This window comes from Colobus angolensis, unplaced genomic scaffold (assembly GCF_000951035.1).
Source record: "Colobus angolensis palliatus isolate OR3802 unplaced genomic scaffold, Cang.pa_1.0 Scaffold362, whole genome shotgun sequence".
Taxonomy (NCBI): domain Eukaryota; kingdom Metazoa; phylum Chordata; class Mammalia; order Primates; family Cercopithecidae; genus Colobus; species Colobus angolensis.
In genome coordinates, this window is record NW_012116955.1 from 68,641 (window position 1) to 90,237 (window position 21,597).

The window sequence follows — 21,597 nt, forward strand, 5'->3', positions numbered from 1 at the left end:
AAGTTCATATTATTTGGTCTTTTGTGTCTGGCTTCTTTCAAAAACGTGACATATTTTTAAGGTTCATTCATACATGTTATAACTTTGTACCTTTTCTTTAGGGCATTTTAAATTGACATTTTAATATGCAAAGCCCTCCTAGAAAACAATTTAGCAATATGTACAGACAGCTTTAAAGATTTCGTAGTCTTTGACCTAGTAATCTACTTTAGGAGTGAATTCTAAGGTAATTGAAATTATACAAAGATGTATATACAAAGTGTTCATTATAGTATTATTTAATGGCAGAAAAAAGAGAGATCCTAAACAATGAATTAGGGAATGTTTAAATTATCCTTTCAGTGTTTCATTACATAGCCACTAATATTCATGGTTTTGAAGAATTCTTATTGGATGGAGAAGGGCTCAAAAGCTCAGTGAAACAGGGATGTTACATAATTGAACAAATACCGTATTTTCAGTTATGTAAAAAATGTTATCTGTAGAAAAAGGAATAAAGTTTGCATTTTATCAGTAATTATCTCAGGATGATGGGATTATTGATTTTTAAATTTTTTTTCTTCCTTGCTTGATATTTTCCAAATGCTGTGCCATGTCAAGTTGTCAGATTGACATCCTTCAATAATCTAATTTTATTCCTAGACCAGACCACCTGGATCTGGGATCCAAGGGAACACATAGGGAATTGGGAGAAGGGTAAGGGTGGGAACCATCAGAACATTTGATCTAAGTTTTGATGCTTGGATTAAGCTATACTTTTTATGTTTTGTTTTACTTAAATAGAAGGTGTTTTATAATTATAGAATCCCTCACCTTTTTTTAAAGGACTCTAGGTCAAACCTGCTAAGTCGAATTTTATATGTGTTGTGTTTTTCTAGTATCTTTTCACAGTGAATCGACTTGTATTTGGCTGATTGGTAGCCCTCATTTTATAGGATTTGTTTTTCTTTTAGAATTATAGTCATGTTTTAGCTCTTAATGTTATTAAAGTTTCTTCTAGTGTTATTTATATAGTAAAACCTCTAAGTACTATATTATTTCAAAGAAACCAAAAATGCAGTCTAGTTGTAAATGTTTTCATTTTTTCTTTAATTTCACTTTCATTTGCTTCAAATTGTTTTAGAACTTGAGACAACAGATTCTTGAATTGTTGGGCCCCATTTCAATGAATCATGGTGTTCACTTTATGGCTGCCATTGCATTTGTGTGGAATGAAAGAAGACAGAATAAAACAACCACCAGGACCAAGGTATGTATTTAGACATTTGGCACTTTTTGTTTCTGCATTTGGTGAGTACATGCTAATTTTCACTTCTCCATATATTGCAGTGGGGCCAGGGTAGATTGGAGTGTAAAGCAAAAGTTTGTTGACAGGTTTAGATAAATTGTTGCCTTAATTTCTTTAAGTATTGATTAAAATTTGAGGTCAAGGCTAGGCGCAGTGGCTCACACCTGTAATCCCAGCACTTTGGGAGGCCGAGGCAGGCAGATCATGACGTCAGGAGATCCAGGCCAGCCTGGCCAACACAGTGAAACCCCATCTCTACTAAAAATACAAAAATTAGCTGGGCATGGTGGCACACGCCTGTAGACCCAGCTACTTGGGAGGCTGAGGCAGGAGAATCGCTTAAACCCGGAAGGCGGAAGTTGTGGTGAACCGAGATCACGCCACTGCACTCCAGCCTGGGCAACAGAGTGAGACACTGTCTCAAAAATAAATAAATAAAGATAAAAATAAAGATAAAAATAAAATTTGAGGTCAAATATAAAAGGTATTATGTGGAAATGAAAGGAAATTAGTATGATATTAAAACTAAATAGAAATGGTAATATGGTACAGTACATTTTTTAAGTGCTAGTCATTTAGGGTCCAAAGCAAGGATATGGAGAAAAGTTTTCATCTTGACTATAGTTTATTATGATATGATAGTTCAAAGAGTTCTTGTTTCTAAATATAATTTACAAATTGTTCCTTTTTTTCTACTTTTTTTCATAGAGATGAGGTCTCACTTTACTGTTGGTCTTAGCTGAGTTATATATGTGAATTTTGTTGCTTTCTGAGTTTCAAAGCTCAAGAGAAATGCTCTATATTGAAAATAAATCATGGTACATTAGAATAGTAAGTCTATTATATAACTTACATTTATGTAAGAAATACGATTTCTTTCCACCTAACAATTCCTGATTTATTTTTGTGCTGATTTTACATTTTTAAAGTAATCAAAATAAACATTCACACCATATTACATTATTTTGCATGTGAAGATTCAGTAGTAAATAGCACTCACATTGAAAATGTAAATCCTGTACTACTTAAAAGCAGTAAAGAACATTTGATTTAACATGGCATGTTGAAGCCAGGCACAGTGGCTCATAGCTATAATCCTAGCACTTTGGGAGACCAAGATGGGACGATTGCTTGAGGCCAAGAAATCAAGACCTCATGAGACCCTGTCTCTACAAAATATAAAAATAGTGAAGTGTGGTGGCATGTGCCTGTAGACCTAGCTACTCAGGAGGCTGAGGCAGGAGGATTATCAGGTATATTATAGCTGATAATATGTAATTCACATAGAGCAATGCCTAGCACTTAATAATCACTCTGTAAATATTAGCTATATTATTATTCCTCATATTTAAATAGAGAGCCAAGGATTACCAGTCACATAAAGTCTCTAATGTGATAGACAAACTGAAACAACTAGATTTTTAAAAGTCAAACAATGCAGATAACAGAAGAAAATGTAAATAATAATAATGTCCTTCAGTGGGTGAGACCATGAGGTAGAAAGGGAGAGTATAGGAAAGACCATTCCAAAAATTAAAAATTTTTCATGGATATTAAAAATTCTACATCAGAAACAAAGCAATATTTTTAGGAGGGTTGGAACAGAAAGTGGATAAATACCAGAAATGGAATACAAATTTAAAGATATGGAAAACAGGAGAAAAGAGATAAGAATATTAGAGAAGTGATACTAGAGACCCAGTATCTTTCTGCAGAATTTAAAAACAACAGGAGAAAAACACAAAGAAATAATACAATGAAATTCCTCGGGAATGAAATAAGTATGTTTCCAGATTGTGCGTAGCACTGTGAAAAGAGATCTGCATAAAGATTAGCATGTAATTTCAGAACACTGGAGATAAGAGATCCTAAAATCTTCTGAAGAAAGAATACTGGTCACATTCAAAAGAATAAAGATGAGATTTGTTAACAGCAACACTGGGAATTTTGATGGGAAGGTAGTTTCAATGCATAATTCTATCTCCAGCCAAACTGTCATTCAGAACATTTTCAGCTATGCAATGTCTCAACAACAACAACAACAGCAAGGAAAATTGCTAACAGTTCACTTTTTCTTGGCTACTGGAAGATGTAAGTCCACCAGAGGAGGAATAAACCAAGAATAAAGAAGACAGGAGATCCAAGAAACGGGGGTTCCAACACAAAAGAGAGACCAAGGGGAATCTCTGGGATAATGGTAACAGGAGAGAGATCAAGATGACACTGTGTAGCAAACCTAGAGAGTATGGACCCAGGGTAGAATAAAAAGACATCTAACAGAAATGTCTCAAGGAAAAAAGAGAGGGAGGAAAAGATACAAATTAATTACCTGAAGTATCTGAATATGTAATTAGAGATTTACAGTTGAAGTATTTAGGGGTGAATTTTTAATAGGTGCAGAGAAAATGAAGCAAACAAAAAAAGCAATTGGCTCCAGGAAAAACAAAAAGTTGTACCATAAAACAAATGCAATGCTAGTACAATACACGGTGCAACCACAAATAATCATGTGAACATTAGATATGGATTTAAATAAAAATACGATACAACAGTGTTGGGAGGATAGGTAGAAAAATGTAAGAGAGCTACATCTTTGTCTTCCAAAATAAGTAATGAATAGATAATGTGTAAAAGAAAATCAGGAAATAGGAAAAATAGTACTGTATGTTATTTAGACAAAATGGAAAAGAACTTAAGGAGTTGAGCATGGTTGCTTTGGGGCATGGGAAGAGATATAGGACAATACTATTTTTTTTTTATAAAGCTTATTGTTCTGTTTTATTTTTTGAGGTGATGAACATGTATTGATTTAAAAATAAATAAATTTTGAGCCTGGGCAACATAGGGATACCCTGTCTCCACAAAAAATTAAAAAATTATCTGGGCATAGTGGCATGCCTGTGGTCTCAGCTACTCAGGAGGCTGAAGCAAGAGGATCGCTTAAACTTATGAGGTTGAGGCTGCAGTAAACTGTAATTGAGCCACTGCACTCCAGCCTTGGAGACAGCAAAATCCTATCTCAAAAAAAAAAAAAATATATATATATATATATATAAATATATATATATACACACACATATATAAAATAAAAGTAAAATTTGCCTAAAGTAGTTTAGGGACTTGAAGAGGTCTTTATATTAAATAGAGGCCAGGGCTGTGTGCAGTGGCTCATGTCTGTAATCCTAGCACTTTGGGGGGCCAAGGCACCAGGATCACTTTGAGCACAGGAGTTTGAGACAAGGCTGAGCAAAATAGCAAGACCACATCTCTATTTTAAAAATATAAAAAAAGAGGTCATAAAATACTTTCTTAATTCTGTAACTTCCCCTAAAAGACTTATATACATACATACATACATAAATACAATGATTTATTACCTAGGTCATTCCTGCAGCCAGTGAAGAACAGCTTTTATTAGTGGAATTGGTTCGTTCAATCAGTGTCATGAGAGCAGAAACTGTTATCCAGACTGTAAAAGAAGTTTTAAAGCAGCCACCAGCCATAGCCAAGGACAAGGTAAGAAAAAACTCTTCTTCACATGTGTTTACAATTCTGTTTCAGAAATTATGCTGGTAATTTTTTTTGTACAATAATGTCCTTTCAATACAGTACAGATTGCAGAGATGACTGCATGTGGCCCTCACACTGCTTCAATCAAAACAATTATCAATATTTGTAGTGACTTGCTATTCTGATTATTCAGTAGCCAGTGAAGAGCAGTTAACTGCTCATATCTTCATATGTACCTCAAAGGCAGTCAGGGACCATGTGACTAAATTCTCAGGGGAGATTTTTCTGGTCACTTAAAGAACATAAGCCAGAGCTCAAGATTTGCTTCTCTCAGTTGTTGCCATTTTTCACAGCCTCCTTATTGCTTTCTTTTCTGAATGAATCTCTTAACTCTGTGAACTCCCCAAATTTTGCTTTAACCTTAGTTCTAGTCAATGTCATTTCTTGACCATGTGTAATACTGTGCTATGCAAGGGCTACACTATGAATGACACAGTCTCTGCACACACGTTGCTTTGTCTCTAGGCAAAAATAAAAGTCTACAAATTAGGAATATTACGGACTTTTCTACTTTTTCTGCTCTTTGTTCAAGCAATACCAAGAAGTCGTATTTTCTCAGAAAGTATTTACCAGCTACAAACATTAGACTTTGAGCCAAGCCAAAATAGACCTAATCATATCCTTTAAAGAATTATGACATATATCTGAAAATGCTGAATTATGTTTTCCTTTTATCTTGAGTTTCCAAAGGGAGTAAGATGTGTGTGAATAGTCAGTGTCCTTATTAAGCTTTTAATGAAAACTGGGGCATTTGTCATAGGATTTTTAGTTTGTATTTAGAGTACCTATTTGTGCCAGACATTGAGCTACACATGAGGGATATGAAAACAAATTAGAGCCAATCCACCATCCTGCCCCACCATCCTGTGTCCCCTTATTAAGTTCTGAATCTATTAGACACTTGATTTTTCTTTGTGTGGTAAAACGGGAAACCTTCAAGGAAATAGTTGGGACTGAAAAAGCACAAATTGATAAACGTCAGTGGTCATCAGTATCATTCTCCGGCCTCTTATTAATTTCCAAGGACAGGTGTTTTATTTTTATTATATATTACACTCAACACTAATTTAGTGGCTATGTTTAAAGCTCTTAGGAATTGATCACAAATTTGAACTACACTAATTGAACAGATATGTGTAATAAGACTTAAATATGCATTTCATTTAAAATCTCAATTCTAATAGCACCAAGCATAAGCTACCTAAAATAGTGTTGATACTTATAGAGTACATGAATCATTTAAAAGTGAGTGGTGGACTGTCAACTTCTGATATATGGAAGGAAAAATTGACAGTCTTTCCATTCCTTCCATCTATTTTCAACTTTTAAAATAGCTCTTGTGTTATGAATTTTTCCTACTAAGTGGAAGAGAGCTGCAGGGCTCATTAATGAAAAATTTATGATTTTGTTCTTTTAATTTTTTTAATTAAAAATTGGCAGTAAGATACAAAGTAGTTGCAACAATGAAAAAAGGCAGCATTCTTCACTATAAAATTGATTTCTTTTATTTATAGAAACATCTTTCTTTGGAAGTCTGCATGCTTCAGTTTTTCTATGCTTATATTCAAAGGTAAGATTACTGATATTGATCTCTCCTTACTATGTTGCTAGAAACAGAGAAACATTACTTATGGATATATTAATACAAGTAATGAGTATCTTAATGACCCAGCCATGTATATCCTACAAACCTAAAGACCTAAGGATATTGATGATTCCTAGATAGTAAAACACTGAATTGTGATAAAATCATTTAAACATAAATGAAAAGCTGAACCTACTCTTGAAACTATGCATATTGCAACTGAATCCATTATTTTGGTATAGGTGAACATACAGTAATTCATTCTGCTTTTTTAATGTTAGGAATGATTACATGAAATATCTTCTTACTATCATATTCCATTTTGCATTTAACTGACCTGTGAACAGAAGTTATGATTTGAGTTTTATAACTTCTTACTCAAGAACCTGACTCTTCATCCTCCTTTATAATTCCATTTTATTCACCAAACTCAGCCTCCATTTGTATTCTGTGACTAGCATTGTAAGGTCAGGCTTTTGAGTGTATTTAAACTGGTTGTGACCTAGAGCAAGGACTACCTAAAATCTGAACTTACATACAGAGAAGTGTTAGGGTTAAGGTCAGACTGAAACAAAGATAGTCTTCATTAGTTTTACAGGTTAAAGACTAATGTTCAGTTGACAGCCTTCCATAACATGAGGTAGAGACTTAAAAGGTAAAGGAAAAAGAACTAAGAGGGAAATGAAGAGACCAGGCTAGGGAGTGGGTGACTGTAATATCAGTAGTTAAACTGAGAATTACTGCAGTCGTATTTTACTTTTGAGATCCCATGTGATAAATGGGATTTCAACAGAAAAATGTCTAGATTAAGAAACTGCAGGCTAGGCACGTGGGCTCTCGCCTGTAATCCCAGCACTTTGGGAGGCCGAGGCGGACAGATCACAAAGTCAGGAGATCAAGACCATACTGGCCAACATGGTGAAACCCCGTCTCTACTAAAAATACAAACATTAGCTGGGCGTGGCGGTGCACGCCTGTAGTCCCAGCTACTCAGGAGGCTGAGGCAGGAGCGAATTTTTTGAACTGGGGAGGTGGAGGCTGCAGTGAGCTGAGATCACTCCACTGCACTCCAGCCTGGGCAACAGAGCGAGACTCCGTCTCAAAAAAAAAAAAAAAAAAGGAAAAATTGCACTGGGGCCAGATGCAGTGGCTCCTGCCTGTAATCCTAACACTAAAGCTTGATCCCAGGAGTTTGAGACCAGCCTGGGCAACATGGTGAAATTCCATCTCTATTTAAAAAAAAAAAAAGAAGAAGAAGAAATTGCGTTGATATTTTACCTGTGTTGGTTTACTAATTAACATTAGTAAAAATGAAGTTTTTAGGAATTTTGTTCTATCATTGTCTATAAAAATTTAGAGAATGTTCCACAAACTATTAGAAAACCATAGTTTATTGTGGCTTTTGTGTAAACTGTATTATCTTGCAGAATTCCAGTGCCCAATTTAGTGGATAGCTGGGCGTCACTGTTGATACTTCTGAAAGACTCTATACAACTGAGTCTTCCAGCTCCAGGGCAGTTTCTTATACTTGGGTAAGCAATTTCACTTAAATATATTATTTCAAATAAAAGGATAATGTTAATTGTCCTAGTTGCCAAGAATTAATAACAGATGTTTTAGGTGACAGTGATCTCTCTGCCTTCTCATAGTGTTCTTGAGATGCAAAACTAGATGTATAAGGCCTGTTTAAGAAAAAAAAAAAAAGTGGGAGGCAGGGTGAGAGGAGGAAACAGTCTATGTTTATACATATACAAAATGTAACTACACTAACATAAAACTGTTAACAATAGTAGCTGTTCTGTGGTGGTGGAGAGTATGGGATGGAAAGGGGAGGGGGTGATGCAGCATGGCTGAAGGGGAACTTCATAGAGGAGGGACACTTGAGCTGGGCCCCAAACGTAAACAGGCTGGGAACATTTTTCTCTCTGTGTCTTGGAGTTTCCTGCTTTATCTTAATGATTTATATGATTATTTGATAAATGTTAGTCACCCATGACTACAAGTACTGGGATGTCATAGACAGTCTCGGTTTTTTGCTTGCCGTTATTCTTGATTCCTAATAGGTCCCCAGTAAATACCTGATAAGTGAATAGAGGTGGTGGGCACAGAAAGCCTTTGTGAAACAGGAAGGGGAAGGGTATTCTGGGGTAAAGTACATTGTCTGGTTTGGTAATAGAGCAGGGCACAGGCAGTGGTATAGTGGAGAATAAGGCTGGGTGAAAAGGGAGATGGGAGCTAGGTGGGGCAGGATCTTGAATTTTATTTTAAAGAATTTGGTCTTGAAAGGGAGTGGGAGAGGTTGCAGGTTTTTGAGGAGAGACACGACTGGCATGTTAGTAGTATGCTAGATCAGAGGGGAAAGAGGCTAGACTAGGAATTCTGTTTCAAGTGGGAAGTGTGGGGATGGTTTCAACTATTGATGGGATTGAAAGAACAGGATGAAAAAGGAGAAGAGGCCAACAAAGGAGATAGAAAGAGAAGTATCAAAAAGTTAGAAGAAAACCAGGCATTTATTTGTTCCAGAACCAAAGGGAGGTTAAGAGGGCATGGTTAACACCTTCAGAGAGGTTAAGGAAGGTGAGGAATAATAAAAGGCTAAGTTTGTTGACAATCTGGACAGGCATCCTGATTATCTAATCACCAATTATCTGATGATTTAGGAGAGAGGGTTTGGAGAGGTAGAAGCACAGATGTGTTAACAGCAAATGCTTAGTGTGGGAAAGTAAGTGTTGATTCTTCTTTGAGGATATTTGATCATGAAAAGAAAGGAAGAAACCACGTGCGGTGGCTCATGCCTGCAATTCCAGCACTTTGGGATGCTGAAGCAAGAGGACTGCTTGAGCCCAGGAGTTCGAGACCATCCTAGGCAACATAGGGAGACCCTGTCTCTACAAAAAATTTTAAAATTAGCCAGACGTGGTCACACGTGCCTGTAGTCCCAGCTACACAGGAGTTGTCATAAGGTTCAGAGAGGAAATGTATGTACAGTTGTTGGAATCATCACCAAATAACCCTGCTGGCTAATTTCATCAAAAAATTAAGTTCATTTGTTATGATCTGTAGCTGTTCCCCTCCAATATTTTACTGTTTCCTCACATGCCTTTTCTTCCTTTCAGAATGAAGGATCCTCTTCTTTTTCAACATGTGCATATTCTGAATGTTAAAACTAAAAGTTGAAAGTTGAACATTTTCAGTTATACTAGAAACTCAATTTCCTTTTAAAATTTGTCAGTTTACCTTTTTGCCAACCATTGTACTGATCCTCTAAAATTACCTAATTAAAAAATAGAAGTTGATGAAGGTTGCTCTTTAGTTTCATTTTACATATTAGTTTGGAAGTAATTGTGCATATATTTTATCTTTTAAAAATCATGTCAGTGAATATTGAGTAGACTCTTAGCAAATAATGAAAATGGAAATTTTTTTCTTCATGGACTATTTTTAATGTGTTATGGTAAGAAATCATTTCTAGGTTACAATTTAGGATTTTTTAAACTTTTCTGTTTATATATAAAACACATATAGAAAAATATACAAATAATTAGTACACAACTCTACAAATGCAAAGTTTGTAAAAAGTAAGCATACCATTATATCATTACAAACCCAAATTAAGAAACAAAGCACCATGTGTCCCTCCGCACCTCTCCCAGTTACTATTCTTTTCTTTCCCCAAATGTAACCGCTATTCTAACACCAAAGATGGATTTCGCCTTATTTTTGAACTATAAGTATATATAAATATTTTGTGTCTGGCTTTTGTTCAACATATGTTTATGAGATTCATTCATGTAATTATAATATCTATAATTTATTTTCATTGTTGTTTAGTGTTTGAACATTCTGCAATTTGTTTTTTCTTTGATACGGGATCTTGCCAGGTTTCCCAGGCCAGAGTGCAGTGGTTATTCACAGCATGATCATAGCACACTGCAGCCTTGGCCTCAAGCAATTATCCTGCCTTAGCCTACCAAGTAGCTGGAGCTACAGGCATGCACCACCATGCCTGGCCACATTCCACAATTTATCTTTTCTGCCCTTGCTGGACATTTGGGTTCCTTCCACTTTGGGGCTCTTACAAGTAATACTGCTTTGAGCATCCTTATACAGTGTCTTTTAATGAATATGTTTATGAATTTCAGTTGAGTCATAGGATATGTACATATATTAAATATTTAAAATGGAAATCAAGAGCGTTAAGCCACTTAACTCATAGTGAGAAATTAGATCGCATTAGTTTATTTTAGACTGATATTTCCCATTTCTGTTTTCTCTTTGTCCCTTTTAGGGTTCTGAATGAGTTTATTATGAAAAACCCTAGTTTGGAAAATAAAAAAGACCAAAGAGACCTTCAGGTAAGGCAGTCTGAGTTAAGAGCTGTTGTCAAAAGTGTTTCTCAGTGCGCTCAATTTGAAAATGAGAGAGTCAAATAAGATAAACTGAAGTTTCTTTCAACTCTGAACATTCTATGGGAATCAGTAATGTCTATTGTAAAATATCTATGATCAGAAATATAAACTACAGAAGTTCATAACTAGTGTGCATGTGTGTACATATGTAGTTCTTATTTTTTTTAGGATGTAACTCACAAAATAGTGGATGCAATTGGTGTAATTGCTGGTTCTTCTCTGGAACAAACAACGTGGCTGCGACGAAATCTTGAAGTTAAGCCTTCTCCCAAAATAATGGTAGATGGAACCAATTTGGAATCTGATGTTGAAGGTATTCATTTAGGTTTATTATCTGTAAGCAGGCATATATTTACTAAGAAATCATTTTGCCTAGCACTATAAGTACCACAAATTTATCCCTTTTCTCGTGTATAACAAGTAACTTTTTTTCAGTGGGAATTATATATATACATACATATATACGTGTATATACACACACACACATACACATATAAAATTTGTTTTCAGTGGGAACTAGCCATATATTTAATTTTCTCTTATTTATAGATATGTTATCACCTGCAATGGAAACCGCAAACATAACTCCTTCTGTATATAGTGTCCATGCATTGACATTACTCTCTGAGGTAAATATTAAGCTTTTTCACATGAACTCTCAAGTAGACTGTTTCATTATTAAAAATTAGCAAGTAATTTTTATAGAGAAATTTATAATTTGAGAAACTATTTTGTGCTTCTAGAAATCACTATATAGAATTAACAAAGTTTTGGCCTTGTATGTATTTGGATTATTTAGTTTGCCAAACATTAGTGATAAATGTAGATATATTGCTCCCCTTCTCCATATCCTTTTTTTTTTTTTTTTTTTTTGAGACGAAGTTTCACTCTTGTTGCCCAGGCTGGAGTCAAGTGGTGTGATCTCGGCTCACTGCAACCTCCGCCTCCCGGGCTCAAGATATTCTCCTCCCTCAGCCTCCTAAGTAGCTGAGACTACGGGTGTGCACCACCACACCCAGCTAATTTCTGTATTTTTAGGAGAGAGAGGGTTTCATCAAGTTGGCCAGGCTGGTCTCGAACTCCTGACCTCAGGTAATCTGCCCACCTCGGCTTCCCAAAGTGCTGAGGTTACAGGCATGAGCCACCGTGCCCAGCATGGGGAGAAGTGAAGGTGATCTAAAGCCTGCCACTATAATGTATTTTACAGTTTACCAAACATTTCTATGTACATTGTCTGACAGGCTTTTTATATCCTATTATACACATGTCATTTTGTTTCCTCTTTGCAGATGTGGATAGTGACCTTTACAAGATCCGAACAATAGGACTAAGGCCAAATAGCTGTTAATTGACAGTATTGGAATTTGAACAGTCCAGTTAAATTGTTTGTTTTTTTTTTTCTAAACTACATTTTAGCTGAGTTAGGGATAAAAGAATACTATGGTTTCTAGTACTAAATTCACTGTTTACTCACTGTCACAGAAGGTTCTTGAACTCTTTTCTTTTTTGTACTTCCCTATCTCAGTTGGAAATGGCAAGATTTGCCCATATTTGTATCCTATAGTAACAATGTACAAAAAACCAGATGGTGGAAAAACTTATAAAAATGATTCAGGAAGATTTAATTTTAGATTTTTCTAATTTTTAGTAGTCTAGGTTTTCTAACAAACTGAAAATCAGTACCTTGGGATAAAGTCAGTTTCACCTCATACGTTACTCTTCATTTTTTGTTTTTATAGGTTTTGGCTCATCTTTTGGATATGGTTTTCTATAGTGATGAAAAGGAGCGGGTTATTCCTTTACTTGTAAATATTATGCATTATGTTGTGCCCTACCTCAGAAATCACAGGTACTATTATTATTTAAATAGTTTTTTTAATTAATTCATCTCCTGTTAGAAACAAGTTCTGTTCCCTTATTCCCATTTCTAGAATTATTACAAAATGACAGTTTTACCTTGAATTATAATTATTTAAAAAAATGCATATAATATTTTTCTTATGGTGCTTTTTATTTCATATCTTCATGTCACTGTCTTAGGTAAATGGGAACATTTATGTATAACTTGATAGGATGATTAAAGTTAGGACATATAGGTTAAGGTGGTTTTTCTTCCTTGTAGTGCACATAATGCCCCTAGTTATCGAGCTTGTGTCCAGCTGCTCAGCAGTCTTAGTGGGTATCAGTACACACGGAGAGCTTGGAAAAAAGAAGCTTTTGACCTCTTTATGGATCCCAGTTTCTTTCAGATGGATGCCTCTTGTGTTAATCAGTAAGTTGTCCTCTTGTTTGTATTCAGTATGATAATGCACCTCACAGTCTGCTGAAATCAGTTACTCCCCTGGGAAGTTAGAATACTGTTCTTTAACAGTAACAACATAATCTTAATTACATGTAATCCTTATCTCTTTCAGTTGGAGAGCAATTATGGACAATCTGATGACACATGATAAAACAACATTTAGAGATTTGATGAGTGAGTATTATAGGATGACAATCCAAGTTCTTTCCTGTACATGATTCCTTCTTACTGTTTACTTTTACTCTTTTCTGGAGACTAGGAGACTACTGAATGAGCTCTTTGTCAAGTGTCGGTGGGGATATATGCTCTAGAGAAAGCACACTCCTTTCTATATGCTATGGGAATATAATCTTAACATTTACAGAGGACAACTTAAGTGATAAATAATAAGTAAAACTATTTGTCCTTTTGCAGCTACTAGTGGAAGGAAGGGGCATGTCTAATTATTTCCTCATCACACAGCATCATACCCAGCACATAATAGCACTCAATAAATAATTACTCAGTGAATGAGAAACTGACAGATGGTGAAGTGAAAAAGGCAGGCAGTTGAATCCAGCCTATCAGACAAGTCACTTTAAATATCTGGGGCTCTGTTTATTTCATCTGAAGGAAGAAAGAGGGGTGTCAAGAAGGGCAGAATCACCCCCCACCCCCTCTTTCTACTCTTATCTTGATTGGTTTTATAGTTTAGGATTCCATTTTGAATTTCATCTGAAAAAAAGAGTTTTAAAAAACATTCGAAAGTTATCAAACTTAAATAGCAGTGACATTGTATGATTCTGTAGTATTTTTTAACAAATTCTTTAGCCAAAGCTACAGTTTTCTCATTTGGAAAAAGGGCAGAATATCTGTTTTATCTTCATAGGGTTGTTTTAAGGTTCAGATTTATCCATTCAACAAATGTTTATTAAAAGACAACAGTGGGCCACTCATTGCACTAACCTTAATCAAATTTTAAAAGTTGTGAAGGAAATAAAATAGGGCAATGTGTGATGGATTTTAAATAACAGCTAAACAGCTCATATACAAGGTGAAACTAAAGAAGCCAACTATGAGAAGGCCTAGGGTCAAAATATTCCAGGAATAGGGAACAAAAATTACAAAGGTTGGCTGGGCGCAGTGGCTCACACCTGTAATCCTAGCACTTTGACAGGCCAAGGCAGTAGAATTGTTTGAGGCCAGGAGTTTGAGACCAACCTGGACAAAATAGCGAGACCCCAGCTCTACAAAAAAAAATTTTTAATTGGCCACATGTGGTATGTACCTGTAGTCTCAGCTACTCAGGAGGCAGGAGGATTGCATGAGCCCAGATGGTTGAGGCTGCAGTGAGCCATGATTGTGCCCACTGCACTTCAGCCTGGGTGACAGAGCAAGATGCCATCACGAAGAAAAATACAAATAAATTGCAAAAGTCTTGGGATGCGAGCACACTTGGTACATTGAGGGAATGACAAACAAGACAATGTGGCTACAGCAGAATGAGTCGAGGGTGAGTAATGACATGAGGAAGGAAAGGTACGTAGGCAAGGCTATACCAGAAAGTATTTTTAAAGTAACAAGAAGGATTTAAGCAGATGGCCTCAAATATTAAAGGGTTTCCTCAGGGTTTTATATAAATGGTATTATTAGTGGTTTTACCTTATAAAACCTACAGTTCTAAATTTTCCCCTCTCCATCAAAACTCTACCATTTTGGTCCTCTGGCTTATGTATGCTGGATCTGTTTGCCAGCCTGTCTGCCCCAGAGAGGGGCATCAAGTTTTGTACCCCAAGCTCCCGGGTTTTGGATGTCATAGAGCATAGAGCTATTTTTAAAAACAACAGAATAATCTTTCTTCAAATGACAGTGTCACAGTCTCTTTCACTTGCTTTTTCAGCACGCGTAGCAGTGGCTCAAAGCAGTTCACTTAATCTCTTTGCAAACCGTGATGTGGAGCTAGAACAGAGAGCCATGCTTCTTAAAAGATTAGCATTTGCTATTTTTAGCAGTGAAATTGACCAGTACCAGAAATATCTTCCAGATATACAAGGTAAAAAATGAAAAACCCTTTATCTTCTCTAACTATAGGAGTTTGGTTCCTTAGAAAATACTTCTCTAAATTCTAAGTTGGGGTAAAATATATCAAGTGTAGATCAATTGGGAATTAGAAATTTTTCTACTGAAACAATGAAAATTATCAATGCCAGCATCTAAAAGAAATCATCACTGAGTTGTACGACTTGCCTAAATGTGGTCTCTATTTTATTGTTTAGTTCAAATTTCTTAGGAATTCATGTTTGAGGATGAGGTATAAGATGATTTTGCTACAGGCAGGCATGTTAGCATGTTCTCCTTGTCGACAAGAATTTGTGTTCTCTGAGAAGACCAAAATATAAGGTAAAGCCAGGAAATTGTGGCTAGAAATAACACCTGGAGATCTGTAATTTGGGGACTGCAAGGGGGATTATGTAATATTTTTGGTAACTTCAGTAAGCGGGTTTGGTGACCTTCTGTGTCCAGAAGGATATCAGTACACACATCATCACCCTGTACCACCAAATAGCTCTACAATGGGGATTTATCCAGAACAGAATTATTTGCTGCTCGAGTCAGCATACTCTAAAGCCTCCAGCCTCAGGAGCCAACATGGGAACATGATAGTTGTCACACTCTAGGGAGAATTTTCTTTTCTCCCAGAAGACAAATGATTCCTAATTTCAGATATACAAAATGTACACTATTCGTCCCTATAATTTTTTTCTGTTTGTTTAAGTTGACTAGATCAGTGCTACTCAAAGTATGGTCCATGGACCAGTAACCAGTCTGTTATCCCATCCATAAGTATAAAAATTTAGAGTAAACATTTTAAACTTTGATTTGCTATTTGACAGAATCTGCTTAATAAGAAAATGACACTTGTATTCCATGTATCTTTGTTTAATTGGAGTTTTATTATTATTTTATGAAACTATCTCCAACAGTTTGGAATTTTGTTTAAGTTTATCCTTTACTACAGATAGTTTGAGAGTATTGGACCAGATGATATAGAAAGTTTTATGTGATAAAGATTATTTAGTTATTGAAAATGCTCTGCATTTCTTTCAGAGAGATTGGTTGAGAGTCTCCGTTTGCCACAGGTGCCAACTCTCCATTCTCAAGTGTTCCTGTTTTTCAGAGTATTACTTTTAAGAATGTCTCCCCAACATCTTACCTCACTCTGGCCTACCATGATTACAGAACTTGTGAGTTAATTTTAATTCAGTCAGGTTAAATCTAAATGATAAAATAGTGATTAGTTTCCATGTGCTTACTAGATACAACAAATACTGGGAGAGAATTGAGCTGTAGTTAAACCAGTTACTGATACTTTTTTACAGTTGAAAATAGTAAAACAAGTCAGATTCCATTTCCATACAGCTTAAATTTACAAATAGGCAACACAGATGGATGGCCAGCTCCTTGTGAATGATTACTTTCTTGGATCTGGTTTAGTGTTTAGTCTGTACTACACTACATTTTTTACTCTGTCAAGGCCTACCGTCCTGACAATAGCAGCTGGACCTATTTACAATAGCTGTAGCAATACCTCTAGTGATAGAGATGGCCGAGCTGGATTTAACTGCTCTGACATATTACATATATTCACTCTTGAAGTGCAGCACCTACCCCAGTTAAACTTGCTTCAGAGAGACTTTCACAGAGATTTTGTAACCTATCAAACAGTAAAACCTTCTCAGGTCCCACCTATACCCTTCTGTTCCCCTCCTCAAACCATACCCAGTCATCCTCATCCTCATCCTCATCAGAATGATTTGGGGAGTTAGGAAAGAGGAATGGGTAAAGAAAGGAAAAGGAATCTATCTCTCTGAAAATCTAGCTTTATAGTTTCCCTGCAAATATAATTGCTTTAATATTTATTTTATTTTTCCTTTTTTTTTTTTTTTTGAGATGGAGTCTCGCTCTGTCGCCCAGGCTGGAGTGCAGTGGCGCAATCTCAGGTCACTGCAAGCGCTGCCTCCCGGGTTCAGGCCATTCTCCTGCCTCAGCCTCCCAAGTAGGTGGGACTACAGGTACCTGCCACCATGCCCAGCTAATTTTGTTTTGTATTTTTAGTCGAGATGGGGTTTCAGAGTGTTAGCCAGGATGGTCTCAATCTGCTGACCTTGTGATCCACCCACCACAGCCTCCCAAAGTGCTGGGATTACAGGCATGAGCCACCACACCTGGCCCATTTTTCCTTTTTTAATAACTGTAACTCTGTTCCATAATCACTAAAAACAAAAGCTCGCCTTCATCTCACTGGACTTCACCAAATGATTAACAAGCAATTTCACCAAAATTTAGCTCTATGCGGCTGAATTTGCAATTTTACCTTCAGAAACTAACTATAATTTAAAAGATTCTGAAAACGTATTCTAAAATTTTTGTGTTAATGAAAATACAACTTAAAGATAACTTGAAAGGATTAAATATCCAGTTTAAACATTTAACATTTAATTCACTTATTTCACCATTTTCAGGTACAAGTATTTTTACTGATGGAGCAGGAACTCACTGCTGATGAAGATATTTCACGGTAATATGTAATTTAAATATATTCTTGTCCATTTTTTAATATCCTGAAATTCAGAATATTACCCAGCATCTAGGATAATATAGATAGTATTTTTCTGAATACTTATTTATTATTATGTAATTGATTACATTTGGATATAATGTAATTTCACTTATTCCTTAAGCACTTTAGATTGGATTAAGCCATCAGCATTCATTGCCTTGGGCCTCTAGACACAAATTTAGTTTAAAGCAGTACAGTATTGTTTCAGCTGCATGAGCCAGGCTGGTTTTGGTTAAGTCAGATCTGGTCTCTGAAATATTGCAATATATAGCGAACCCTGTTATGGTAGGTAACCTGGAACCAGGCTATCCATATGTGCAGATCTTCCAGATGGTCCCAATTTAATGTACTTTTACTCTTTTTAATAGAGGCAGTTTATTAATGTATGACTAAATATAATTTTTTATTTACACAAATTTGTAGATTGAAAAGTTCTTTAAGACCAAGTTTCTTGAATATATTTTCTTCTTCAGTAGTAGATTTATAAAAAGGATCTCCTGCACTAATAACTGTTTATTATTATAGAGAACCTTCTCATCTTTGCAGAAACTGAGTAAAGAAGTATCTTGCTTTTACAGTTTTTATATTTCTTGAATGTAAGATAAGTTATGTACTACTTCTTTTTTAGACAGGGTCTCACTCTTTTCACCCAGGCTGGAATGCAGTGGTGTGATTCTGGCTCATTGCAGCCTTGACCTCCCAGGCTGAGGTGATTCCCCCACCTCAGCCTCCTGAGCAGCTGAGACCACAGGTGTGTGCCACCATGCCTGGCTAGTGTTTTCTTTTTTTTTTTTTTTTTTTTTTTGGGTTTTGTTTTTTTTTTTTTTTTTTTTTTTTTTTTTTGGTTTTGGTTTGTTTTTTGTATTTTTAGTGGAGACAGGGTTTCATCATGTTGCCCAGGCTGGTCTCAAACTCCTCGGCTCAAAACGTTCCACCCACCTTGGCATCCCAAAATGCTGGGATTACAGGCATAAGCCACTGCACCCAGTCTATGTACTGTTTTTACATTCCAAAGAAGAAAAGTGAATTTTTGATTTGAAAATGGTGACATTTCATCATGACCTTGCTTAGCAATTACTGGCACATTTATCTCAGGATGATTATGAAAAATATTAGCTGGCACTTTTAGATCTTTCCAGGAATTCCTGTGAGTAAATGGGTCCAGCTGCTGACAGTCTGTCTCCTGCTTACAGGACTTCAGGGCCCTCTGTGGCTGGTCTGGAGACAACGTACACAGGAGGTAATGGCTTCTCTACTTCATATAACAGCCAGCGGTGGTTAAACCTCTATCTCTCTGCTTGCAAATTTTTGGATTTGGCTCTTGCGTTGCCCTCTGAAAACCTTCCTCAGTTTCAGATGTAAGTAAAAGCAAGGATATTAAATGGATATTTTTGAAAGTGCATTTGCTTTGGTCACTGACATCTATGACTAAATAAAAAGTTTTTTGTGTAAGTTGAAGTATTAATAATTTTTACTAAAATATAATTATTTTGGCACAGCACAGTTATTGGAAGTAAATGGTCAATGTGGATATATTAACAGACTATTCAGTCAACAGATTGAGTACCTCCAGATGTGAGACAATGGGGTACATAACTCACATGCTTCAAGTCCAGGGAAGGAGACATACTGATACTATGGTAGCTCATGTACAACACACACTGAGGCCACATAGCAGAGATCCCTACTAGCTCTGAAGGTTAGAGAAGGCCCTCAGGGGAGTCTTAACCTGAGGTGGTGAAGAATGACAGCTGGGAGAGTGAAGGAAGATAGAGGCAGCTGCAGACGTGATACGTCTGAAGTGTGGAGAGATCAGTATTGCTGGAGCAGAATATTGAGAAGAAGCTGGAAAGGGACTAAACCATGTAAGACCTTGTAAACTGTGTTAGAGAACTTGGACAGCTAAGGAAAGAAGTGATGTTTTTAGGCTTGAATTTTAGAACGCTTATTTTGGCTATGTAGTGTGGAGAATGGACTGGCGATGGGCAAGACTAGAATGAAGGAGGCAGTTTTATCTTAGATAATAAATTGAACTGAAAGAAATAGGGGAAAAGTTGATAAAAGTTAATGCTCACAATGCCTTCTTAAGTGAGCAAAATATTTAGTTATGGTTTTTCATATATAAATTTTAAAAATAATGGGCAATCTATGTAACATTATCAAAATGTAGTTAAGGTAGTATGAGAATTTATCCATGAGATCAAATATGTATTAATTTATAATATTGTGTCTTATTTTTCTTCTGGAATGGAAATAATAGGATGAAGAGTATGCTACTGAGCTTTTTCTGTTTTTTATTTGGACATGCTCCAAAATTTGCTATTTTACAAGCTAGCTTTTCATTAAATTTAATGGTAAGAACTAGAAATTACCTTTAGAGTCATTCTAGTTCCTTTAATTTTCTCTTCTACTTGAAAACCATATATATCTACTTTTTGATGAATTTCAGTTGTTGGGTATCTATTACACAGATGTTACTCCTAAGGAAGTCCAGAAAAGCATACTAAACAGAACTGTAGGAAAGTGGCCAATATTAACCAAGACACTTACCTTCACAAAAGTGATAACTATTCTCAGGTGCTTTTGGAGGGACATTAAACAGTATGCTCATGATACTGACTTTTTATCTTCCATGACAAGAACCAAAATAAGTTTATCCTCTTTACTTGTCAAGATGTTACTACAAAAGGGAAGGAAACATGCCATTATATTAATTAGTTTTTTTAAAAACTTGTATCTTTCTAAAAATAAAAATCTACAAAGTAGAAAATGTGAAGATTTTAATGATTATCTTGAAAGAGTAATATCTTACCATGATCCATATTTGGCAAGTTCAAAGTATTTCATAAGTTTACTATATATAAATTTAAAAGTATCCATGTAACCATAAAGTTTGAGAGATAGCAATGAATTGGCAAAAGTCTAAAATGCGTAATATATAAAAATAACCTGGTAGAAAAATGGGCCAATGAGCAACACAGTTAATAATTTATAGGATGGTTTCTAAACATAAGAAAAGCTGCTCAGTTGTTCTCCAGAGTTTCCAATTAAAATTATGGATAACCATCAGAATGGTAAAGATCTGAAAGTTGCTTTCCTTTTACTTTTAGTAACAGAAGCATTCTTATTCTTGTTGGAAGTATACACTGATACTGTCCAATTGTTCAGAGGTTATATTTACCAAAATTTAAAATATATATTCTCTTTAAGCCTATAATTCTGCTACATCCGAGGATTTATCCTGCCTCTATATTCTCAGATGTGCACAAAAATAAACATTACATAAGGGTATCCATCGTGGTACTTTGTAAGTGCAAGAAATTGGACAATCTAGGACATTGGCTGTGGTGTACTACTACGTTGCTGTTAAAAAGAATGAAGTTTTATATGATGCAGAATTATATCCAAGATATGAAATTAATATCAAATATATATATCCTACATGTATGATTAAATCAAAACAGGCAGCAATCATGTTTCTTTAAAGGAGAGGGTTGTGTGAATATGTACTCTTTTGGGCATAAACTCTCGGGAAGGACATACGAAGCTGACAATGTTGATGGATCCTATGCAGGGAGGGGAGACTACCTTTCTTTGGTATGCCCATTTATACTGTTTGAATTTTTCCCATGGTAGGATATTACTTATGAAAAACAGAATTATAAAAATTCAAGAGAAGTGCAAAGAAAGCCCTACTTTTCTTAAATTCGTTCAATTTTTTATTCCTTTACTGTGCAACTAGGGAACATTTGACCAATTATACATTGAAAAATCAAGTCTTTGTCACACTGTTATGTTACAGTACAAAGAGATAAGCTAAATGAAAACATGTTCCTTTTAAGA

General features: G+C 35.7%; 1 protein-coding gene across 3 annotated transcripts in view; it reads left to right on the forward strand.

The window, feature by feature from the left end:
• Positions 1-21,597, forward strand: part of DOPEY1 (dopey family member 1) — a 76,718-nt gene that overhangs the window by 43,469 nt on the left and 11,652 nt on the right. For all 3 annotated transcript variants that reach the window (XM_011953471.1, XM_011953469.1, XM_011953472.1), the window contains exons 23-36: positions 1,124-1,249; positions 4,670-4,804; positions 6,373-6,428; positions 7,871-7,975; positions 10,732-10,798; positions 11,021-11,165; positions 11,402-11,481; positions 12,592-12,701; positions 12,975-13,124; positions 13,267-13,328; positions 15,034-15,186; positions 16,242-16,378; positions 17,657-17,712; positions 18,948-19,112. In XM_011953471.1, coding sequence (XP_011808861.1) covers positions 1,124-1,249; positions 4,670-4,804; positions 6,373-6,428; positions 7,871-7,975; positions 10,732-10,798; positions 11,021-11,165; positions 11,402-11,481; positions 12,592-12,701; positions 12,975-13,124; positions 13,267-13,328; positions 15,034-15,186; positions 16,242-16,378; positions 17,657-17,712; positions 18,948-19,112 — 1,547 coding nt within the window. The remainder of the gene's footprint in view (positions 1-1,123; positions 1,250-4,669; positions 4,805-6,372; positions 6,429-7,870; positions 7,976-10,731; positions 10,799-11,020; positions 11,166-11,401; positions 11,482-12,591; positions 12,702-12,974; positions 13,125-13,266; positions 13,329-15,033; positions 15,187-16,241; positions 16,379-17,656; positions 17,713-18,947; positions 19,113-21,597) is intronic.